Here is a 23642-nt window from a genome sequence, read left to right on the forward strand (position 1 = left end):
CTCTCTGTGCAGTGTCATGAATATGTCATCTTCCATTTTTTTCTATAGAATTGTATGGCCCTACAGATGCTCAGCCGGAAGCACTTTCATCTGCCTCAGCGAACCTATTCAAACCCAATAACGTTCACGTTCAGACCCTGGTGACCTCTCAGCCAAGTCCGTTAAATGTGCAAGATGATACCAGCAAAGAAGATGTAATTTTCTTCTAATTGTTTCCATTTAAAGATTAATCTTCTGACACACTGTTTCAAGAACTCAGGCCCCAGTGTTCAACGTGACAGAGACCTGATATGGATGTCTTTTCATCCCTGCCCCGTTACTACTAGCAAGGACCAGACCAGGATTACTGTTCTACTTCGTTGGCTTCTCTGCCAGCAGCTCAGAATGAGGGCACAGTAGTAACAATTTGCTTTTAAATTCTCCAAACATGGAAATGTATTGACACGTGGCATGGGTATATAAATTCAGAGCGTATTAAAATACTGCCATTTATTGTAATTTGCTCTTTTCGGAGATTGTACACTCTTTGTGGGCACCATCTTATAAATTGTTATAGTTGATGTTGAACCATCCAGATTTTTATGTAAAAAGTTTTAGTAGTAGGCCCCAAAATGGCTGCAAATTTTTAAGTCCATTTTCACAGGTACATGGTCGGTAATGGATTATGCTAACAGTGTGTTGATAACTAGTTGACTAGCAAGCCAGTCTCCTTACAGCCAGGCATGACAGACACTGTGATACCCGCTCAGAGGAGCCAGACTAGCGTCTCTGTTTCTTTAGTGAATTCAGTGGAGCACATGCTCAGTGGTCAGGTACGGTGGAAGAGAAAAGGTAAGCTTCCTAACAGAGTCTTCATGGGTCAGGAGCTCCGCCTGCCTGTGGATGAGAAGGGTTGGACATGTGAGAATATACAACGGTAATGAAGAGTTGGACTAAATGCACATTTCATTGGTCATCAGCTTGCACCGGGATACCTGTCTCCTTGGAGACATTGGGTAGCTCTGGGTAGCTCTCCGTCTTAGTGAGAGCGGTACAGGTTCCCAAGCAAAACTCATGAGTTGGTTCAGAATGAACTTAGAGACTTGGATTTTGTTCTTTGCTGAAGACATGTATAAGAAGCGTTTGAATGCAGTAATTTATTGTCTTGTTTAATCCTAAGTTTTCTGCATCTCTTGTTTGTCTGTTAACTTGTTTGGACTTTACTCCAAGTACCAGAAGATATCAAAGCTGCTGTTACTGCAGAGACTTCTCTGCAGCACTGTTTTAGGAATGAAGGGAATAAGAACTGTTTGGTTTTAAAATTAAAAAAAAAAAAATACTCTTAGCTAAACCTGTGTTGGTTTAGCTGCTTACAGCTAAACCAGCTTTGATACCTCTTGTTAAATGGGTCAGTTCTTAATCATGGAATGGTGATGACATTTAAGTGTTCTGTTCAAAAGGCATTATTTCCCTTTGTAGTAATTTGCACAGTCATTTTGTTGTATTCTATTACTTCACTCTGTATCTCAGTTCTTTATTACACACGTGGCTTAAGGATGTCTGTTCCAATATATGTTGAATGTGACCGGTCAGATATATTCTGCACAGGAGAGATTGTTTAGGGGGTATTATTACAGAATTAAAGAAATCAGTATCTCAGAGCTTAAAAACTTGGGTTAATACCTTTCAGAACATGATTGGTAATAGGTTTTTTTTCATATCTTTAACCCTGGTTTAAAGTGATTTTTAGCACTGATGGAGGGAATGCCTGGTCAGTTCTCCATCTGGTCGCATGGCAATGGCATTGAATGGCAATTTGTCAACCTCACCAAATCATTGATGCTGTCTCAGTGGTTAGGCCCTATGTAACGTTAGTAATGTTCTTTAAGGCCCTCACTTCACTTTGCTTGAAAGTTTTAACATTATTCCAGTAGTTACAGTGCAAGAAACATTATAAATTTTCAGCAGAAAATACAGAGTTTATTTTCAAGTGGTGATAATTTGGGTTATTGTCTTCAGACAAGAAATTGAAAAATCCAAATTTACTGGTCAGTGTGAGAGGGGAACGGTAAGCTACAAAATGCTGAACTGGTCTTAGGGAGCAAGCGCTCCTTGCTCTAACACTTCTTGGATTTAAGGATCTTTTTCTTTGCTAAGTGATACTGGCATAAACCTGAAGCAATGGCACCGAGTTCAGCGAGAGGAAACTCCAAACCATCTGTCTTGTTGCCAGACTGGTGATAGTCCCCCACCCCCCAGCAAATTATTACTATGAAATTGGACACACTTCACTATAATACCAAAGGACTGCTTGGTCCTTTGCTACAAAATTATTTGTAGAAGGCTGAGGGAAGCAAGTGAAAAGGACAAATCATCAGCATTGCCGAATTTACACAGATTATCAGTGGCTAGATTTGCAGAAAACACTGTGGGGAACATAGCGATTTTTGCGTTGTTGTGATACGATGTTGGTAATGATTAGAACATAGTTCTACATTATATTCATTTTTTGCATTCCTAAAAGCGAGGTTGGAACGGAGGGGTGTTCTTCTTAAAATTAACATAACTTCTGATCAAGCCAGCATGTGAGACCCAGCAGCTCTGTAGGACTGATTTTTTCAGTTGGCTGGTGTGGAGACTCCAGTCATCTCTGATACCCGTGTAATTTCTCCTGTAAACATACAGTGAAGCAGCAAGAATCTGCAGTATGTTCTCTCCTTCGTGCTGTGGTTTGGGCCGCTCCTAGTGAAAACTGTATGCCCCCATTGCCTTAAATTACCAGGTTTTTAGGAGTTTTAGCCTAAAGTGAAGTTGCATCAGTGGAATAAACCACCCCAACCAAAGAGGGATGCCTCTGTTTTGGGTATTTGAAAACAGTTTTTGGAAACATTTATTTGGTTTAATTTTGTGCCTGTCCTAAAGTATAGGAGAGAGTGTTCTATGGACTGAAGGGGTTTATTTGGCTACTTTCTTCTTCTTCTTCTGTGCAATGAATGAACTCAGATACAGAACAGTGACATCTGGAAAATAGTCTGCAGTGAGGTCTCATTTCTTTTAATGTTTTAAACTTAAACATAACTGTTTTAATACTCATTGTCAGCAGTGCTTCGACTAAGTTCTGGCTGTTAGCAAATGGACACAGGACAGTTACAGGCTAGGCTGTTGGTTCAACACCCCAAAAGCTCCTTGGAATAGGGGTCTTCAATCTGTAACTGAGAAATCATCTTAAAAGTCCTCATCTGTCCTCAATACACACGTCTAGCTGCAGCTAGCTTTGCGAAAACTGTTTTCACCTTGAATAGAGACTGCATCTCTTTTCACTTGGGTCAAAATCATTTAAGTGCCACACTAGGTATTCACGCGGCTTCGTGTTCAGTACCATAGCCAGCGTGGAGAAGGTTTTAGAATTAGCAAATGCTGTGATATCTCATTGCTAGTGCGGAGTTTACCATACCAGAGTATGGTAAAATTATTTGTAGAAGGCTGAGGGAAGCAAGTGGAAGATTTTCTTAAAATGAATAATGGGTCATCTCTTCACTTCTGCAAAACTGAATCTGTGAAATTGTTATCACTCCAGCTGAGTGAACTAGTTTTGAACTCTTTACTCAAATCTCATTCCTAGAAAAGTAACACTTCTAGGCAAATTAGATTGCAAAATACTGCTGTGTCCTGGGCTAAGTAACCTGCTACTGATTCTGAGTAATATCCTTTCCATTTGACTTTTTGATTACTTAAAAGTTTCCTTTTAAGTGATATCTGAGGATTAGACAGTTCAGAATTCTGTGCCTCCCAGGTGCCTTTTGGCTTCTTTCTGAGCTGGGGTGTGGAGGAAATTACAGCACGAGCTTTGAACTGCCGCCTTCTTTGCTTCGTGTCACAGCCTTAAAATTATTGTCATGTTTGTCCTTTTAATATTGTGATGTTGCAATGTAGAGGCTGTTTCTATGGTTCTGATTTTCAATTTTAACTCTGGTGTAAAGGATGCTTCCTCTTTCCCTTCCCATCCGGAATATGGTCATTTTGTATTTCAGGCTGAGGATCCCTCCATGTTCGCTAGTACTGAGCACATCTGCCCTGTGTGTGTTGTAAATGCTTTCCTAGTTTTTAACTGTGCTATTTGTGGATTGTAGTTGTGGCATGTCCCACAAATTGAGATCGCTAATCATTTCCCAACGTGAGGCAGAAAAATTGGTATTTCTAGAGATGCTTGCTCATCGAGGTTATAGCATTCCTGCAGAGGTAGGAGCAATTCTAAACAATTTGCGGACGGTTTTGTCTTTCTGAGTAATAGTCAGATGATCCTGCATACGTGGAACTTGGTGTTTGTCATTTGCATTTACAATGAAGGTTCAAACTTAAACTAGGAAGGGGTTAAAAATACATATTTTGTCTCACTTCTACTTTCAGCTCTGCAGAACAGGAGCTAGGGCTCCCCGGTGCTGCTCAGTGGAGTCCCTGTGTGTTGTGCCCCTGTGCAAGGGAATTTGGAGCGTTTTGTTGTCTTCCCCAGCAGTTCTCGCATTTACAAGAAAAAAAATCTTCTTGATGCCAGGTTACGCATGTGCTATCCTTGCCTGACCTTCTTGCTGAATAGGTAAAAGAAAAGCCTTTTCCCCTGCTCTCTCTTTCGAGGCCAGACCCAACATCTTTGTAACCACTGGCGGCTCTTTATCATTTACCATCAGCATGTTATTCATCAGATACAATTTGTGCGAGCTCTGGTTCATACCATTTGTGCCATGTTTATAAATCAGCTTTTTATATTTTTTGTACTGAAAGAAATGGGAGCACTTTAGAAAAGTTTATTTCAAATTCCATTTCTGTTTGTACCTGGAAGGAAACCTCTCATGAAAGTAGATCCTGTTGGCATAACTGCATGAATCTCACTCAGAGCTGTGAACTCTCTTGATGCTCTTTAGTCTTAGGTCTGGTTTCTAGGCCCACCTTGCACTGTAAAGATTTAATAAATAATCATGGTCCGTGGTTAAATTGACCATTTTGTTGGGGAAGCGTTCAGTTTTGTTTTTTGTTAGGGTGTAAACATTGTAAATAATTACTGTTGATACTGCAGTAGCAACATCTTTGTAGTCCTTATTTTATTTGTAAAGTTGATGGTTAAATGTTAATATTCTGTTGAATTGTGCACTCTTGATTAATTGTAAACTTGATCTTAGCACACCAAATGATGATTTTTACAATGATTGCAATGTTTCTCCACTGAAGGATTTCAGAGCTGCAATAGGACTGAAACCAACTTCTAGCAATAAAAAAAAAGCATTTAAAAACTGACTGCCTTAATATATATATATAAAAAATTATTTATTATTTTCTATTTGAACCAAAGATCAAAGCAGCAGCCGCTTCTCACGTGCTTCTCATTTTCTACCCTGGACAGAAATAACGTGCCATATGAACAAAACTCTGACGGTTTTCCAAAGGAGAGGACGGAGCATAGGAGGCGTTAAGTGGAGGATACTAATAGCTGCAGACCTTGCCAGTGAGGTGAGCGCCCGAGGGAAAAAATCAGCTGCTCTCAAAATGTCTGAACTCAGCATACTAGTGAGAGAGTGAACTTAACAAAGTTGCTTATATTAGCACGTAGGTACTTTGCATGGTGCCAGTCTGAGACGTGCCTGGCTCTGTCCCAGACAGTATCGGTTCCCATTTGGAACAAGTGTAACAAAAATAGAAACTTTCTCCCTCGTGCTTGTGCCAATTTGGCAGCCCTGGCTCCCAGCCCCATCCCATAGCCTCTGGCTGGTGCAGCGCTTCCCAGAGTCCAGAGTCAGCAAGTTGCGTTTCCTGGTAAAATCCCCACTTGTGGCATACTGGCAAGCTAGCCCAAAAGCTGTAACCTCAAATAATTTCTGGAGATTAGAACAGATGCAGAACTGGGGAGAGAGGAGAACTGGGACTTGGATCGCTGCTCTCAAAGGAAGAGGTACGATTTTGAGCGTCAAAATCCTGGGCTGTAGCAGCCAGTGTTGAGGAAAACCCTCGGCCGGTTTTGGATGCGACAGTGCCAGTGGTGCAGTCTGGGAATCACGTTGCGCAGCGATAAGTCTCTGTATACCGCAGCACCTTTGGAGGACCCAGGGTCTTTGTGTACAGGGGTCAGTAGAATACAGTCTGCATTCGTCAGTCTCTGAAGTGCAGTTGACATCTGGGTTGCGGCACAAACTGGAACTCCATTGGAAAAACACAAGTTTTTCTACTTTTCCAACGTACGTAAATAATCAAAAGCTTCTAGGCACACCAGTGCTTAAAATATGACTTGATCTTTATGGGAAGTAAGACTGATGTGTTAGCGAATGAAGTTTTAAAGCGTGTGTGTGTACAAGCATTTGCTTGCACTTCCTTTAAGAGAATATTTCATACATCTGCTTCTGCTCCGTTCAGCTCCCAGGGAGCTGAGCCGCAGTGGCCGCTGGAGGTCACTGCCTCTGTGCGCCTTCGCGTCTCACCGTCTTTGTCGCTAGAGCAGGGCGAGTGACTTCATGTCCGTTTCTAAATATTTTTCAGCAGCAAGAAATGGAATCGAAGTGTGATTTTGTGGGGGACAGCTGAGAGGGACAGTCTAGGACAGAAGTTACGAGGAGCTGCTTCCAGAGCAGTGGGTTTAATTTTTATTTTCTAATTGCACTGTAGTCTCCTGCAGCCATAATCATGTGTCAGACCAGTAGGAATTGTTTCTAGAAAGACAGAAGAGCCTGGGTCAGGGAGATCCAGGGTTAACGTGGCCAAGAGGGATCCCTGCAGCCCCGATTCCCGCTGGGAACTGCCCGGTTGCAGCAGCCCAGAGCTCGGCAGGGGCAAGTTTAAATCTCGGGCAGAATTTTCATCTGTTAGAAGTTTGGTGCGGCTGCAGCCACCGGTGTTCAAGAGTGTGGATGTTTCTGTGTTACGCTTCAGTTCTTGCCGCAACAGCAAGGCAGACATTCCTTTGGTGATTGCAAACACCTTGACTGACAGTATCATTGATAACGCTGTCACTCGTCTATGAGACACATTCTCCGTTTTTCACAAGGAGGGTGTGATTTCAGGACGGATGGTGGTGCCTTCAGAGCTGTTAACTTGCTCATACCAGTATTCCAGCAGCTCCACCCTGCCTTGTCTCTCTTTAAAATCTGTAGCTAATTAACCCGAAACCCAAACCACATTCTTTCTATTTGGATGAATCATTCTGAGGCCATAGGCAATGACCAGCTTTATGCTAAACCTTCCTCTTTCATGTGGGTGAAACACGGCTGATGGTTCCCATACATGCATCTGAGATTCATCGGTAAGCCAGATGCTTGAAGACAAATATGCGCAAAGGATATTGGCTCCATAATGTGCTCCGACAGTGGGAATGTGCTGTTTTCTGCATTTCCCTTTCCTCGCCCCCGTGACTCAAATCCGGTTTAATTTCTCATCCCAGCGATGGGGCCAGCCCAAGGCTCAACAGACAAGGGATGTGGGGCCTGTCCTTGTGTGGTGCCTGCATTGTTTGCTGCTTCTGGGCCCATGGGAACTGGCAGAGGATAAAAGCCAAACCCTCTCAGAGCTGGCAGCGTTGGAGTGTGCGACGCGTGTTCCCTGGCTCTGGGACAGTGTCGCACGCACAGGAGGCTCAAACACGGCAGGGATCGCTTTGTTACGGGGCTCCATGCACACAGGAGCACGAAAAATCCTTGTTGAGCAGCACAATGTAGATGTGCCTTTCCCATGTCAGAGCAGCAGCTGGTGCCTTTTCACCGTATGGGGCACAGTGCGTTGCTAGACCCGAAGTTATCCCAGATGACTGCATGTGATATGCAAATTTTCAGGGGATTTCGGACAGGCAGATGTGTAATGTCCTTTTTCCCTTCTAAAACGTTTGAAGTCATCGACAAAATCACACTGCGTGTAGTTAGTGCTTTGTTTTTCCTGGGCTGCCATGGACCGTCATTGTAACAGCAGCGGGTACTCCAGTTCCTTGCTAGATGTGTGGTGGGTGTGAATGATCCACACCTGATCTTAGCCAGAAGAAGGGAATTTCTCAGTTACTGCTGTGCTGGGTTTTTTTGCAATTAACAGCACTGGCCGTCTACAGTGGAGAAGGGAGAAAGGCTGTGCTGCCTCGGCACCCTGGCAGCAGGGGCTGCTGAGCAGAATGCAGCTACGAACGCGAGAAGCAGCGTATTTCACTCAAAATCAGCGCTGGTTGTAGATCTTGTGGCCAGGAGGGAGGTGGGTCAGCCTGACGCTGTATTTCTCCGGCTGTGGTGGCTTGCAGGCTTTGTGTGAGAAGAGGAACATCCCAGGGGAGAGCGATGTCACGCTTAGATTGTTTTGGCTTTGAGCCTAGTGAATGCCCGTATGTGTTGCCTCTTCCAGATGTGATGGTGGGCTGGGGTCTAGCTCCTGCAGCTGGAGGGGTGCAGCCACGAAGCAGGGTTCTGGGCTAGGAGGAGAGGCCTAGGTTTGAGCTATGTTGAGATCCTAATCGAATTCTGTTAATTCAGGAGGATTTCTATCCTAGTAACCAAATTAACCCCTAAACCAAATTCACCTGCAGCCCAGTCAGCCTAAATCTTCTGGCTCTGGCACTGAAGTAGTGATTGGATCAGTGCGTGGAAATGTCAAACTGGGAAAACAGGTCTGCTGGGGCAATGTCAAGCATGCAAAGAGAAAAAGGTGTCTAGTTTTCCCCAGGGGTGCTCCCGGCTGTGCTGGGAGCTGGTTCCTGCCAGGAGGAGGTGAAGCTGGAGGGACAGCGCAGGGTTTTCTGCCAGGTGAAGGAGGATGAAGGCAATGAAACGCAGCTCTGGCTGTCTTTGTTGCCAGCAGTGTGGAGCCGCCAAGCCCAGGTGTGCTTGAAGTGCCGGTTTTCCCTGAGAGGTAGTTAGCTGTAAGTACAGTTTGAAATGAGGAAGCAATTCACAGACGCTTGCAAAGGCTTCAGCAGCAGGGCCGCTCGCTCCCCTGGCTGAAAATGCCGTGAGCGTGGCTCAGATAACATCCCAGCGCCAGGAGCAGGAGGCAGACAGAGACCCATGTTGCTAGAAGCAACTTTGTCCCTGGTGCAAAAGCCGGATGTGGCTGGGAGCCGACGTTTATTGCTTGGCAGCATAAATAAAACAGCTGCTGCTCAAACGGCCGTGGATGAAACCTCCGCTCCCCTGACTTGCCGAGCGAAGTCGGACTTTGTCTGACCCTCGGGAATAGCTGTAGATATAATAAAGGTGAAGCGGCTCCCTGCTCGCTAGCAGGGATGGAGATGCTTCCTGCTGGCTTCCAGTCCCAGCCGTGTCCTGTGCTGTGGCTTTCCCCTGGGCTGCGAGCTTTGCTTGCCTGCCTGCGCTCACGTGTGCGAGCGCGGCCAAGCTGGGAGCTGCCCCACGCTCCAGCTGCTGGATGGTCGGACCCGATGATCTTAAAGGTCTTTTCCAACCTAAATGATTCCGTGGTTCTATGCTGCTGCCTGTGGTGCTCCAGGCTGGGTTTGCAGGGCAGGCTGTGGGCTCGTTTCCCTGCCGCCTGGTGCACAAACCTCCCCTCGGGCTCGGCAAGCGATGGAGAGGCGGCACAGCAAGGGTAAATGAGAAAAGGCCCAGCCTGGGGGCTGAAAATGGCAGAGGCATCAGAAAACAGGATGGAAATGAAGTCGGTTTATCTGCTTCAGCCACCAGCAGCAGGGCAGCTTGCTTCCTTCCAGTCTTGCCAGTTCTTGCCTATACTAGCAGCGAGGAAGGGTTGTGACATTGATTTATTTAACTCTGAAATTGAATAATGGATCACACCCAAACCCATGCTTCTGTGGTGAGACGGTTGGTTGCACCTTTGGTGCCTGTTTCCTCTGACCGTGCTGATTCCTGTCTCGTACCTCCCACCCTTAACAGAGCTTTTCCTTCCCAACCACTGCCCCCACCATCACCTGCAGCAGGGCCCGGAGCACACAGCCCTTGGGGAGAGAAGTGGCAGCGCCTTCCTGCAGTTTTTTTGGCAGTGAGGAAACCCAGCTCCACAGAGGATGACCAGGTAAGGGCAGAGAAAATCTTTGGAGTTTTAAACAGTTTTGTGTGTCCTTCAAAGCTGGAAGGCAGTACAGAACCTGAGCTTTCCCAAGTCCTGTGTTACAAAAGATACAGGAAGATCTGAGCCCTCTCTGGCCGATGAAGGTTTGGACTCTCAAGCAGGGAACGCTCTTCGCTGTTTTGCTAAACGTTATCTCAAGCGTGGGCTGGGAAAACTTGCAGCTTAAGCATACAGAACAGGCAAGGGACACGGTGGATTTTATTCAGATTTATTGAAGCAGCTCCAGGCTGAGTAATAAACACACACAACTGCTGTATTAAAAAAAAAAAAAAAATGTACAGAACCAGCCCATGGGCAAAGTACTGTCACGTGTCAAGACATTTCAGGCAACTGCCTCCGGTGCTGCCTGCATTCCAAGTCACAGCAGACAGCAGCGCAGTCCAGAGCCTGCTGCCAGTGACTTAGGAGCTTCCTTTGTCCTTTCTAGTAAATATCACTTAAAATATTCAATGAAAGAAGTAAAAAGTATTCCTCTGGTTCCTGCTCTGAGCTCACACGAGTTAGGAGAAAACTTGGAAACCTTTTGCCGTCTCAAGGGACAGCACAAGCTGCCAGTCCAAGGAGGTCCCTCTGTGCTCATCCCCTCCCTGGCCTGAAGGACAGGGATTTACAGAAGCAGTTCAAAGCCAAAGCTGTGTTGCCGTGAGCCCTGCTGATGCTACGGAGATCCACGCAAGGGCTGGCATCCAGGCCAGTTCACAGGCTTGCTAGGTAGGAGGAGGCGCTCGTACTGCCCACGGCTTCTGTCTGGATCCGCGGTGAAGTGAGACACTGGCAAAATCGGGTGCGAAGCCTGTAGTGCAGAGGAAAGTATTGTGAGACCAGTGTGCAGCAAACCCGAGAACACTCCCCAGGCCTCAAAACCTCAGACGCTGCTATCGTGGAGTGACAGCTCCTTATTTCCCCCTACATCCAGGAATCTTCCATAGGTATCGCAGGATATTTTATTGCAAGTTCATTTGGGTAGTACATCTCTTGCAAGGGGAAAAGAAAAAAAAACCTGCAGGGATCTGTGATTCGCTGGCATCTTTTCTGCCAAGAGCCTTTAGAAAGGTTTAATTCCAGTTGCAAATTTTTAAAAAGTTAATCGCTGCGTAGCAGGAAAGAAATGGCATGAAAAGGACACCAGAGAATAATTAGAAGCGGAGGAACCCTGTGTTTATATGTAGACAGGGCTTGTCTTACAAATGCAATTACCAACCATTCTGGGACTAAATCCCAGCTATAATCTTGTTCTGGCACCAGCCCTCACGTCCCACAAGACATTTGGGTGCCACTAGCAGATTAACCGTGGCACCAGGAGGAGGAGGCCGTGCTAAAAGCAGCAGCAAGTCCCCCGTGGCACCGCGCGGTCTATCCCAGCTCCTGCAGACAGGCTGCCTGTTAACTTAATGATCGACTCGACGAGCTTTCTGTACCAGGGACGACACCCAATCCTCCTCACAGAAAGCATTCCCCAAAATCTTTGCATAGGCCAAGACTCAGTGGAAGGGCTAGGATGCCAGGTTAAGCGTCTTGTTATTTATACTAATCTTCTCCCCTCAGCATTTCAGCACCTAAAGAGACGTTCTCTCTCCTGCAGGGTTTTAGATCCCAAACTACCAGCCTGGAAGCACGTTTCTGGAGCTGATGCTCGCACAAGGCTGTTCTCTAGGACAGCTCCAGTCCAGATCCACGTGCATCTGCCCCTCGGGGTTTAACCCCTGTGCAGCACAAAGTTATATAGAGGAGCTCTGGGTTGATCCACAACTAGTTACCTCCCAGGTTCTTCGCCACACGGTGACTCAGGCAGACAAGTACTTCCAGGTGCTGACGAAGGCGGTGGGGATGAGGGAATAAGGCACTGTCGTGACGCTGCTCCAGGTGTCGGACGATGGGTCGTAACAGTCCAGCGTTTTGCAGCGCTGAGCCCCGCAGTAGCCCCCCACCACGTACAGTCTGTTACCCGACGTAACAGCACGGCAGCTGATGCGCTTAGCGGTGACGTCCCCAAATTTGGACCACTGGTAGGTGTCACTGTGGAAGCGGTAAGCGGAGCTGGCGGAGAACTCCGTGTCCCCCCCGATGACAATGATGTGGCTGCCCACCACGGCGGCGGCCGTGTACCGCCAGGGCTGGGGGCAGCTGGCGGGCACCGTCCAGCGGTTCTGGCAGGGGTCAAAGCACTGCACCTTGGGCAGCTTCTCCTGGTTGGCGCTGGTGCCACCGAAAACAAACAGCTTCATCTTGGCTCCCACCACGGCGGCGTTGCTTACGCCTTCTCGGAGAGGGGCCACCAAGGACCATTTGTCCAGCTGTGGGTCGTAGTGTTCGACTTGCTTGAGAGAGACGGAGGGAGAGGCCGGGAAGGCACCGCTCACTGCTGTGTGACCCCCCACCACGTACAGACAGTGGTCCAGCTCAGCGGAGCCGTGGCCAAACCGCGCCACCAGCATGGGAGCAGCTTTTGCCCACTCGTCGTGGAGGGTGTCGTAAACCCAGACGTCTTTGGAAGCGCCGTTCTCAGAGCCTTTGCCGCCAGTGATGTACACTTTGCACCCGATAGCGCAGGCACTGCACTCTTTACGAGGGCTTGGGATGTCGGCACGAGGAATGATCTCGCTGGTTTTATGATCCAGCATATAAATCTTGTCGCACATGAAGGTCTGGCCACCGAGCAGCAGCAGGGCCTGGCTGACCTTGCGGGGTCGGGCACAGCACCCTGTCACAAGGCCGTCGTTTTGCAGGATTTTCATTTTGCATCGTACGGCGTCGGCCACGATCTCCTCCCCCAGCTTGTGGCTGGTCACCAGCTTCTCGCAGGCCACTTGCTTCCGCAGGTAGGACTCAGGCAGGAGGGCCAGGCGGACGGAGCGCAGCAGCTCTGGCAGAACTTCATGGCGTCGGGGCAAATCGTACCGGATCCAACCTATAACAGCTTCGTAGACCAGCGTCTCATCCTCTACCTCCAGCTCTTCACTCTCCACCAGCTCCAGCAGCTTGTCTTTGGGCAGTCGGAGGAAGTCTTCGGTCTTGCAGAGCGAGGTGAAGTTGGCCAACGCCATCCTCCAGGACAGCTCCAGCAGCCGCTCGCAGCAGTGGGCATCGGACAGCAGCAGCATGTTCAAGCAATTCCCAGGGTAGAGATTCTTCTCCAGAAAGTCGGCCGAAGCATCCCGAATATCCTGAAACTGCAACATGTCCCCAGCCTCCAGCAAGGACTCCGCGTTCTCCTCGTTAATCAGCACCCGGGCCGAGTAGGCGTAGTCCAGCAGCAGCTCCAGCACCTCGGGGTGGAGGGAGTCGTGGAAGTTGACTTCGGCGTCTCTGCTCTCTTTCAGGCCCCCGCTGAACATAGCGTCGAAGTAGCGGCTGCAGGAGGCCAGGACGGCCCGGTGGCAGTGGAAGGCCTGGTTCCCCGCCCGCAGCACCACGTCGGTGAAGAGGTGCCGCTTGCGGAGCAGGTTGAGGTGGGTGAGGAGGCTGTCGGCGTGGCCCGGTTTGTGGAAGAGGTGGATGTTCATGGAGCCGGAGCTCGAGCGGGATTTCCGGTTCTCGTGGCTGCTGACGGACATGGTGGGGAGGCCGCTCTGCGAGGGAAAAACCGGGGAGTCAGCAGGGAAAGCCCGGCAGCGCCGTCACCGGGGCCCGGGACCGGCGGGGGGTGCAGCTGGGGCCGCACCGGAGGGCTGCGGAGGGAGCACGGCGCCCGGGCCGGCAAGGGGAGCTCGGAAGGGGAGTCCCACGGCGGTGGGAGCACGGCGCCCGGGCCGGCAAGGGGAGCTCGGAGGGACCGTCCCGCAGCGGCGGGGCTCACCCGGCGCAGACCGAAGCGGGGAACCGGGCGGTCCCGGACCAAACACCGGGCCTCGCGTAGTACCGGGGACGACGACGACGACGACGTGCGCTCCCCGGTGCTGCCCGCGCCCACCCCGCCCCGCGGTCCCGCACCTCGCTCCGGGGCCGCCGCGCTCGCCGCTCGCCGCCCGCTCTGCCGCCGCGCCCCGCCGCCGCCGCGTGGCCGCCCCGCCGCCGGCTCCGGCTCCGCCCCCTCCCCCGACCGGCGCGGCGGACCCACCAATCAGCGGCCGCGGCGCCCTCCGCTCGCTCTTCGTGAATGGGAGCCGGGGCCGGGCGTGCGCGCGCGCGCCGCCCCTTAACCCCTTCCCGCCCGCCCGGCGGCGGCGCGTCCGCGTCGTTCCGGCCTCCGCCTCGCAGCGCTGCTCCCCCCCCCCCGGCCCCGGCCCCGGCCCCGGCCCCGGCCCCGGCCCCGGCCCCGGCCCCGGCCCCGGCCCCGGCCCCGGCGAGGAGCCGCTCTCCCGGGGCAGGAGCACCGCCGCCTCCCGCAGCGAGGCTTGGGCAGCAGCTGGCAGCCGAAAAGGGGAGGGTGCGGCAGCTCCGAGGCTCGCAAAGGCCGGCTGGAGCTTTGGCCGCGGAGCCGCCCCGCCGCAACGGGGCCCTAAAAGCAGGAGCCGGGGCTCCCGAGTTGGAATCAGCGGCTCGGCTGCTAACGGCCCGGAGGATCTCGGCTTGCTGACAAAGGGAGGTCACGGCCGGAACAAACCATCCCCGCTCAGCAAATGTTTTCCTGCGTGGGGCAATGCAGGAGCCGAGTTGGGCTGATGGCCGCAGCAGAAAAGAGAAGGAACCACCACCACCCACAACAACAACAACAAAAAAGCAGGTTTTGGGAGGAATCGGGTCTGCCCGCGCAAGGTCTTGCGCTAAAAAAGAGCCAGTGCTGCCCTGGACAGTCAGCAGCAGCCGCTACAGGTGCTTAAATACTACGTGTCATTGGGGACCGAAACCACTCTACAGAAAACACGACTTTCAGAAATTCCGAGTTACCAGATTTTGCTTTCTCGTTGGACGTTTCAGTTTGTCCTGCGCTTCACCGGCTGCAATTTAAAATTGCTCGATGAGGGAGCGGATAAAGCAAACGCACTTAGACCAGTTTATAGCACCCTTTCTCTACAGTCAAATTAAAAGCGTGGTTTAGAGTTTTACTGATTTGGCATCAGAGGGGTGTGTATTTGGGGTTGGGTTTTTTTTTTTCAATCGCTATAGCTACACCTTGTCCCACGCTAAGCAGGAGAGCGCGTGCTGAAGGAAGGGTTTAACGAGGTTAAGAATACGAAGAGGCAGAATCTGATTTCTTATTAAAAAACACCGAACCGCAGCAGGAGCCACCGCAGCTGGTGACAGGACTGGGTGGTAGCTACAAGTCTGATGAGGAGCGGCTGAGGGAACTGGGGTTGTTCAGCCTGGAGAAAAGGAGGCTGAGGGGAGACCTCATCGCTCTCTACAACCACCTGAAAGGAGGTTGTAGCGAGGGGGGTGTCGGTCTCTTCTCCCAAGGAACAAGCGATAGGACGAGAGGAAATGGCCTCAAGTTGTGCCAGGGGAGGTTTAGACTGGATATTAGGAAAAGTTTCTTCACCAAAAGGGTTGTCGGGCATTGGAACAGGCTGCCCAGGGCAGTGGTTGAGTCCCCATCCCTGGAGGTATTTAAAAGACGTGTAGATGAAGCACTTAGGGACATGGTTTAGTGGGTGGTGGTGGTGGGTCGACGGTTGGACTCGATGATCTTAGAGGTCTTTTCCAACCTCAATGATTCTATGATTCTACAGCTGTCCCTAAGCAGCAGGACCCGGCTGCTCCGCCTGTTCGGGCACAAAACCAGCAGCGCGACTAGAGAAAAAAAACCAAGAGTCTCTTCCAGATGACGCTTGCCCGCATTCCGAATTGTGCCGAAACCTGTAAATCCGACACCAAGTCCCGAGCGCAGGCAGGAAGGCGCCCTCTGTGACAGACCCGGCCCTTCGCGGGGTGAAGGTCCGGATAAACAGCAAGGACGGGGCGAAGGGATACAGAGCATCAAGGCCTCGCTCTGCTCTTTGAACGCAGGCAGGAGGTAGGTCCCCACGTCCGTGCCAAAAACAACAACAACAACAGAGGTCAAACCTCCTGGAAAGGCGGTCGGTGCCGTACCGCCTTGCAGAGAGCACAAGCGCCACGCAGGCTAAGCAGAACTGTCTACAAGCGCTGCGTCTCGATGACGGTTAGTCAGGTGCTCTGAATTATTTCGGGAGAAGGAAGGCTGGTAACAGACGGGCTGCCGCAGCCGACGCAGCGCAAACGTTTTCTGTCGCCTAGGCACTGTTTGGAGCTTTCTAGAACCAGATAAAGACCATTTGCCCAGTTATCAGAAGGAATCATCGCTCAAGGCCACCTTTGAAGCATTTGTCTCGTTTATTAGTGGCACCGCCCAGAAATATAACTCTAAAACTCATCTTGGCATTGCTTTGATTGCTCCTTTGAAAGGCGAGTAACAAATCCGCTGCCTTTTTTTTTTTTTTTAAAAAAGAAAAAAAAAGTCCGTTGGCTGCTGCCAGAGCCTGGTGGAAGAGCTCCACCCGGCGGCACTTCGCAAAGGCACAGCTGGAGGCTCAGCGCTTGCTTCTGGTTTAACCGGGAAGTCTCCCATTTCCCATATTTCTCCTTAAATGCGCAATACAGACCAGAAGAAAGCTCGGCCAGGCACCGCTTACAGTTGCTATTTCCTTCTAAAGAAACACATCCGTCACAAACAAAATAACCCGACAACCTCCCTCAGCCCCTTGCTCCTCTTTGCGCTTGCGGCATCTGCCCCGGGCTCAAACACCAGAACATCTGACGGAGAAACTTCCACGCTACCCGTCACCTCCCTGGTTCAGACGAGGCACCAAGCGCTGAGCCTGGAGCTCGAACTCGCAGGATGCGTCCCTTAGAAGTTTTGCGTGACAGAACCGTGGCCATTTCTCCGCCTAACGCTGACTTTTTAAGTGACAGCGAAGACTGGAGGGTTGCAGTTGTCTTTTGGGACATGGGAAGGAAGGATGGAAGTGACGTTTTTTCCCCTCTATTTTACCAATCCCAGGAGATTTCTTGATTTTCAGAGGATTCGCCTGAAAGATTTCTCTGATGAAGAGCGATAAAAACTGTTAACCGCAAACAATCCTCTCTGTAATAGACATCTTGACTACAGTCCCAATTACAGGATGCGTGGAATTACAATCATCGACACCCAGGAAAGTTAAAATACACCCTGCCTCACTAAAGGCATTTTTACCATGTAAAAATTGGGCCCCTGAAGCTTAATTGTGGTTTATACAGCTTCAGAATTTCCTCCTCTAGATGCTTGGTAGATACCAATCAGGGAAGATACGGTCCCCAGGAGACCTACTAACCACAGAGGAAAGCGTCCAGCCCAAAGGAACCCCGGAGGCAGCCAGTGGATTGCATTGGAGAGATCTGCCAGGTCTGCGAGGATGCTCAAAACTTCAGCCTTCACTCGGGCTTTCACTTCCCTTCGACTCGGAGGCGGAGATGTACTGCTGGAAGCAAAAGTAACATTCGCGATAGCGACATTACGTAATGTAATAATAATCAGCGATAGCTCACAAATGAGAACAGATGTATTTGGGTTAAATTAGCTGTATAGCCAGGGAGGGAAATCATACCACTTGTGCTGCCTCAGCTTTCTTCTTAACTGGAACAAGATTCTCAGGGATCTGAAAACAAGACAACAGAGTCATTTCTCCTACAGCATCAAAGGGGAGGGTTGCTTTTTCTTCCTCTAGCGTTAACGGCGAGAAGGAAGAGCACCCTTCTGCAGCCGAGAGGGTCCTTCGTTTTAGCCCGATTACGGGGAACACGGTTCATTCCCTGTCCGTCTCCTTCCCACCGCAGACTGCGGCAGCCCAGCCAGCCTTACCGCAGGATGCCCAGGAGCAGGGAGGAGGCCCAGAGCGCCGTGCTCAGAGTCCACCACTTCTGAGAGCCGACGCGGACGATGCCGGCGTCAGCCGCCCACGCGACGTGCTCGCAGGGGTAGTAGAGCTGGTTGGCCAGGTTGCAGAGCACCGACAGCCCCCGCACCAGGACGTCCTCGTCCTGCGGGGAGCAGGGGGGACACGCCTTGACACCTGCGGCGTGGCCGGGGAGGCTGCCGGTGCGCCCCGTGCCCCGCGCTCACCTTGGGGCCCAGCCCGTAGCCGCAGCTGTAGCCGAGCATGGCGAAGTCGTCGAAGAGGCGCAGGGCCGTGCGGCAGGCGCTCAGCTGGGCCGACACGGCCAGGAGGCTCCCGGGCAGCCCGGATGGCGGAACCTGCGGCCCGGCCAGCGCCCCGCCCGCCAGCTGACAGCCATAGCAGAGCGCACGGACCTGCGGAGGCACAGCCCGGTGAGGGGCCCGGCCGTACCGGCGGGACGGGGCCCCGCCGCGCCGCTCCCGCCACTCACCACCCGGTCGCGGCCTCGGTAGGTTTCCAGCACGGCGACCAGGCCGCTGAGCGCGCCCGCCGCCATGGCAACGCTTCCGGGATGTGACGTCACGGGGCGGGGCCCCCGCGGCCCGCCTGGAGCTTGGCGCGGGGCTCGCCGGGAAGGCGGCGGAGCCGTCGCCGTGGCGACGCGGCCCGGTGGCTGCCGAAGCCCGGCCGCGGCCTCCTCGGCGATGGCGGCCAGCGCGGTGCCGGCGATCCCAGCCCCCCTCACGGGCATTCCCTTCCTGAAGGCGTCCCACGTCCGGCTGGGGGCTGAGCGCTGGGCGCCGGGAAGCGCCCGTCGGCCATTTTCTCACAGCCAGTTCCCCCCTTTCTGGGGGGTTTGCAGGCCGGCGCCGGCCCCGCCGCCCCGCAGCGGGCGGGTGCTGAGCCCGGCTGGGGCTGACGGCGGGGAAACCTGCTCGGAAACTCGCCTGGCGTTTCCAGAGAGGCCCCTGCAGCCGGTGGCCCCGGTTGTTGCACCGGAGTCGCGCATCCGCATGCACGCAGATCCCCGCATCCGCGTCCTCGCCTCAGCGACGAGGGATAGCTTCCCCTGTCCCCGCACCCCCCTTCAGAGACCCCCCCTGCCCGCAGCCGAGAAATGGAAGGATAATATTCCTTGCGGAGACAGAGAGAAAATAAGGCTCCCTCCCTCCGTCTACAGCTTCTCGTACCCAGCACGTGAGATCCAGCCCACTGCCAGGCCATGGCACTCGCACAGGGGTGAGCTGTTTTACAGACCCCTCTGTCCCCAACAGACCTTCCCCGCAGTCCCCGGTGCTGCGCAGGCTTCCTGGGCGCCGGGGGGGTTCGGTGGCTTGGCTCGGAGTCATGCTGCGAGCAACCATAGCTGTTAGAACTATTTGGATGTTTTGCTTTCCCTTTTTATAGCGGAGTAAATCAATCTGATGCTCATAAACCAGGTTCAGAGCACTAACCAGAGCCACTCGCCAGCCAAGCTTTTGCTGCGCAGCCTTTCCAGCTGTCTTCTACGCTTGCTGCATCCCCAGGTGCCGCAGTTTTCACACCAGAGCTGCATCGCTTCTGATGCACCGCATCCATGTTCTGCAGTGCTGCGGCTGCCCTTACTGCAATCTGGTGTCAGTTGCTTTGCCGTTTCATTATACGAAATAGATTCGGTAGTACTAAAATGCTAAAAGAGCAGCTGCCTCGAGATTGCAGCTTCAATATCATTAATATTGCCTTACAAGGGTAAACAGAGCATTTTTAGAAATAACACCATTCATTTCCCCCTCTGGCTGTTTGGCAGGATACGTTCCCACTATTAAAGGGGATGGACAGTCCTATTACAACACTTCTTATCAAGCACAGTTTAAGGGTGAATGGAGTCCACCTGCAAAGCCAAGTGAAAAGGTAACAGCAGGCTTTTGGGGAGGACCGAGATACAGTTAAAGGGCAGCACGTTCCCATGTTGAGTTCTGTCCTGAAAGGGGTGGGACCTGTGCAAGTGAAAACCAGATGGATGGAAGGACAGAGAGGGGAAACAAAGGGACTGTGCTTTACGTGGCTGTTCTGTAGCTCTCTTGGCTTCCCTTCAGCACGTGTCTCCTATTAAATTTGGGGATCCCAGAAGCAGTGGATCTGTGAGCGAGAAGAAACATGCCTACAGTGCCCCAGACAAGAGGACACACAGGTATCAGCAGGAGAACCTGATGGGCATCCCCAGGAACTGCTCGTTCCGATGAACATTGCTAGTTAAGCAGCTCATATCTGCTATCGTGCAGAGTCTATGACAAGGAACGTGCTGCCTCCCAGATCCACCGCACCAACCTGCAGCTGGGGGATGGTTGCACCAGGTTCTCCACCTCGACGTCAGAGCTCTTCCCAGTACACAGTCTAGGTAGGGTAAATCTGTGACGAGGGGCAACGTGTACAGACCACTACTGGGGTTTATAACAAGCTGAACGGTAGGTTTTATCACTTGGGTTTAATGGTATAATTATAGATAAAGATTTAATGCATTCATATGTATATCATTTTATATTTTTAATTTTTTATAGTTTTCATGTACTCAGCATCAGTGTCGTCACTGTGAGGCTCAGTTTCATCCTCACTCACTTCCCTGGCAGGTTAAATAGCTCTATTCATTCCTGTGCTTTATTGCATGAGGAGAAGCTACTGTAGCTATAAATTGTTCAGAGACTGGAGTGCTCCGACATCCTTCACTCTTGCTTTTGCCAGAGCCTGTAACTACTGCCCGTCCAAACAAATACGCCTCATCCATCCCCAGAGGCGACGAAGACCCTGAGAGAAATCAAGCATTGGCAAGAACTACTACTACACAGCTCTTCTACCCAGAGGTCTGTTCCCAGCTTTGCTGTGCGGGTGTTTCTCTGGTGGAGACCCTCTCTTTTTTTATGTACACTACTCTGGCACCTACAGCCGATGCTGTTGTCCCTTCTCCCCTCCCCACTCTGGGCTGTGCAGGGTGCAACGTGCGACGGGGCGCCTTTCCCAGCTACAGCCTGTTTCTGTTAAAGCTGCTCTTGTGTTCTCCAGACTGACAGGTGGAACCTCGCACCGAAGCCTGGCTTGCTACTGCAGAAGCATCGAAGCAACGTCTGCTTGGGAGATGAGCGTTCAGGCTCCCATTTCTTCAGCACTACGCAGCAGGCAGACTATCAGCCACCCCGCCAGAGCCAGAGGGTGACAGCAGACAGCAAGAGCCACCGTGAAAGCCACATCCCCTTCAACTACCACAGTAAGGCCACGTTGCTCAGGCTGTCGTGGTGCCAGATGAAGCCTGCTGAGGTTCTCCTAGCTCTGTGCCAGGGACAGCGATGCCAGGTGCTCTGGGAAAGGAGGCAGCCCAGACATCGTGGGTTGGAGATGGCAGGAAGGCACTGGTGCAGCATCACGTCTTTAGTAAAATGAGACTGTTACCCCAAAACCAGGCAGGACAGCTGTGCTCAGCCCCATGCCTGCTGCTGCTGGTTCTCACAGCGACTGCTAATCTCAGGCACTTTCACCTCCCCAAATGACATCTCACTTATCGGCCACCTTGATGCCTGTGCCAGCCATAGGCATTCACTGCCATCGTACAGCAATGTTTAGCATATTCAGGTGACATAAATGATTTCTGGGACATGAACCAGTGGCTTGATCTTTCTCCCTTGCTACATTTGTTTTTAGAAGTTGCTTTGCATTTGTGTTTGGGAGGATGGAGAGGATTTCAATCAAAAGCCGTGCTTTGATCCCCTCAGGAAGGGATGTGGTTAGAGCTGGTCATGGAAGGCATTAACAAAATCCTCCTCTGACGTCGCCTCCTGTTTCTGATGGCCAGTACTCAGCAGCTAAGAGAGAGGTTCCTTCATGCCATGTATCTGTTTTTAAGCCATTTGTTTTCCTAAATGTGGAACAGATCACAGTTGAATTGATCTTTTCCTTGGCCCCAAACTTCTGGAGCAGCTCCATAACTAGCATATGGAGTGATATTCCTGTAACTTCCATGTGAATTTCTTCATTTACCTCCTCACCCTGAGAACTGTTTTCTGTTCGGGCAAAGGTTTTCAGCAAAGTGCTGACGGCAAAGCCTGTCTTTTCCTCTCGTTAATGGAAATGCACACAGACCTGTGACTGCAAGTCAAACTGCAAAGCTTTTCTGATATTGCCTCCTAATTTACTGGCTTGAATTTACCTTTTATTTCAATTCCATCTGTCAGCAGATGAAAGTTCTGTCACAACCATGCAGGCCATGCTGGTCCCACACAGACAGCAGAAACAACGACTCTCCAAAGACATGCTACAGCAGGTACAGCCTTAATAGGCTTGGATTTACCACGGAGCGGCTTGGGGAAGCGGGATTATACCAAGCAAAGCTGTAGCCTCCCCATTAACATCATCAGATTTGGTGTGTGCTCTTGAGCCACTTGAGATGGGACAGCCATGCAGCAAATCCTGTCTGCCTTCAGTCTCAAGTAAATGCTCTGTGGGGAGCAGAGTCGTAGCTGAGAAAAATCTTTGAAGGGAGGGGAAGGATAGGCAGCCAAGTCCCCAAGCCAAGGAACGTTGGAGGGAGGGGGAAGGTGATTCTGGTCCCCCACAGAGGATCAGAGGAGGAAAATTGGCATGGCTGGAGGTGTCCAGCCAAGGTAAATGTCTCTTTGCACCACCAGCAGAGAAGGCTGTGCGTCTTCCAGAGAGAGAGGATGCAGGCAAGCACAGACCGCAGCTGCCCAGGGGGGTCACCCTTCAGGTAGCAACACAGGGCTCAGATGTAGGGGCTGCCAGGTGCCATGTTGCCACCTGCCTCTTCCCCATCCCCATCCCCATGTGCTGAAAGCTATTTTCTCTCCTCAGATCAAATGCTCACACCTGGGGCTACCCTGGAGAGCACAGGACCTCTTCAGGACTGAGCAGAAAGATGAGTTCACGCCCAAGTCCAGAGGCCCAGCAGAAATCCAAAAGGCAAACTCCCAAGTGAGCTGCGTCCCCCTGGGGACCCTGAAAGGATACTGTCCCCAGAGGAAGGTCCTCTTCGCACCGTGATGTTCTCCCTTCTTCAGCAACCGCCCAGAACTTGCTGCACTGTGGACTGCATACAAGTCATGTTCCCTGTTAGCCATCCTGGTGCCCTGCTCTTGGCCTGGAACATTTATTTCTCAGATTGAATGAGGACACAAGAAGGTGTTGTGACAGCAAGAATAAACACTGGGAGATTAGCCCAAAGATGTGGGTGACACATCTCTCTGGATTGCGAGACCCACTGAGTGCCTCTAGGCAGGAGCTGGGCCAGGGGGAAGCAGGTGAGGTAGGGGGAAGCTCAGAGGAAGGGCAAGAGATCAGAAGCAAAGTGAGAGGCACTGTCAGGACTGTGTGTGGGCTGGAATATTCCCTTATTTTGTGTTTGGATTTTGGTGTCAAGGCCTGAAACCAAAGGTCGGTGAACAGTAGGGCAGAGAGGTAGTCCTCCCCAGCTTATGATGAGTGGGCTGTTTTCCTAGAGGTGAGCTGTGTATTTTTGTTGTGTTGATAACTCACGTGGGTTGCCTGAATGCTGAGCTTGCACTAACTCTGTTTGGGTATTTTAAAGAGGGATCGGTGTGGGCAGGGCAGCCCCCTCCCTTGGGAGGCCGAGTGAGCAGGGTCGGCTTCTGCCTTGTCACAGCTGCCACTTCACAAGCTCTTCTCAGCCTTCTGATGCAGATGGGCTTGATTCACATGTGCTGTGAGCCAGCACCAAAGCATTTGAGCACGGGTTACTAAACCATTTCCAACTGCTGCAGTTCGTGTGTGAGCGGTGGCTGGGCCCACGATCCCCCTGTGCTTTCCTCTTGGGATTTGACTCTACATCCC

At 51.4% G+C, this 23642-nt stretch overlaps 4 protein-coding genes across 8 annotated transcripts in view; 2 read left to right on the top strand and 2 right to left on the bottom strand.

Annotated features, from left to right (window-relative positions):
• The window catches only part of ARHGEF18 (Rho/Rac guanine nucleotide exchange factor 18), a 51380-nt gene extending 46112 nt beyond the window's left edge, over positions 1-5268 (top strand). For both annotated transcript variants that reach the window (XM_076359638.1, XM_076359637.1), the window contains one exon: positions 49-5268. In XM_076359638.1, coding sequence (XP_076215753.1) covers positions 49-209 — 161 coding nt within the window. In that variant the 3' untranslated portion in view covers positions 210-5268. The remainder of the gene's footprint in view (positions 1-48) is intronic.
• Positions 5269-10236: 4968 nt separating this feature from the next.
• LOC143170888 (ectoderm-neural cortex protein 1-like) lies at positions 10237-13999 on the bottom strand. 2 transcript variants are annotated; one of them, XM_076359550.1, is made up of 3 exons: positions 13969-13999; positions 11796-13607; positions 10237-10831 (listed from the first exon to the last, which is right to left on the bottom strand). In XM_076359550.1, the coding sequence occupies exon 2, from the start codon at positions 13590-13592 to the stop codon at positions 11823-11825; it is 1770 nt and encodes a 589-aa protein (XP_076215665.1). In that variant the 5' UTR covers positions 13593-13607; positions 13969-13999; the 3' UTR covers positions 10237-10831; positions 11796-11822. The 2 variants fall into 2 exon arrangements, with proteins under 2 accessions (XP_076215665.1, XP_076215666.1); XM_076359551.1 differs by lacking the exon at positions 13969-13999 and adding an exon at positions 13898-13959.
• Positions 14000-16246: 2247 nt separating this feature from the next.
• On the bottom strand, positions 16247-18366 carry PEX11G (peroxisomal biogenesis factor 11 gamma). Of its 3 annotated transcripts, XM_076359540.1 has the most exons (6): positions 18301-18366; positions 18035-18223; positions 17774-17952; positions 17520-17570; positions 17247-17393; positions 16247-16583 (listed from the first exon to the last, which is right to left on the bottom strand). In XM_076359540.1, coding segments are annotated over exons 1-6 (633 nt in total). In that variant the 3' UTR covers positions 16247-16582. The 3 variants fall into 3 exon arrangements, with proteins under 3 accessions (XP_076215655.1, XP_076215654.1, XP_076215653.1); XM_076359539.1 differs by having other exon boundaries at positions 16247-17390; XM_076359538.1 differs by having other exon boundaries at positions 16247-17393.
• A 148-nt stretch (positions 18367-18514) lies between these two features.
• SAXO5 (stabilizer of axonemal microtubules 5) lies at positions 18515-23604 on the top strand. The gene is made up of 8 exons (XM_076359546.1): positions 18515-19049; positions 19597-19700; positions 19886-19980; positions 20072-20187; positions 20529-20647; positions 20847-21048; positions 22013-22098; positions 22647-23604. Exons 1-8 carry the CDS (start codon positions 18515-18517, stop codon positions 22833-22835), a joined length of 1446 nt encoding a protein of 481 aa, XP_076215661.1. The 3' UTR covers positions 22836-23604.
• The last annotated feature ends 38 nt before the right edge of the window (positions 23605-23642 follow it).

Source organism: Aptenodytes patagonicus, chromosome 25 (genome assembly GCF_965638725.1).
Source record: "Aptenodytes patagonicus chromosome 25, bAptPat1.pri.cur, whole genome shotgun sequence".
Lineage (NCBI taxonomy): Eukaryota > Metazoa > Chordata > Aves > Sphenisciformes > Spheniscidae > Aptenodytes > Aptenodytes patagonicus.

Excerpts from the sequence above, each read along its gene's own strand:
- PEX11G (XM_076359538.1), bottom strand. The coding sequence starts at position 18,366 with ATGGCGGCGGGCGCGCTCAGCGGCCTGGTCGCCGTGCTGGAAACCTAC. Across the intron at positions 18,224-18,300 it reads ACCGAGGCCGCGACCGGGTG|GTCCGTGCGCTCTGCTATGG; the intron begins GTGAGTGGCGGG and ends GTGCCTCCGCAG. Across the intron at positions 17,571-17,773 it reads CTGCTCCTGGGCATCCTGCG|ATCCCTGAGAATCTTGTTCC; the intron begins GTAAGGCTGGCT and ends TCTTGTTTTCAG.
- LOC143170888 (XM_076359550.1), bottom strand. The coding sequence starts at position 13,592 with ATGTCCGTCAGCAGCCACGAGAACCGGAAATCCCGCTCGAGCTCCGGC.
- SAXO5 (XM_076359546.1), top strand. The coding sequence starts at position 18,515 with ATGGCGGCCAGCGCGGTGCCGGCGATCCCAGCCCCCCTCACGGGCATT. Across the intron at positions 19,701-19,885 it reads CTGCAAAGCCAAGTGAAAAG|CACGTGTCTCCTATTAAATT; the intron begins GTAACAGCAGGC and ends GCTTCCCTTCAG. Across the intron at positions 19,981-20,071 it reads CCAGACAAGAGGACACACAG|AGTCTATGACAAGGAACGTG; the intron begins GTATCAGCAGGA and ends GCTATCGTGCAG.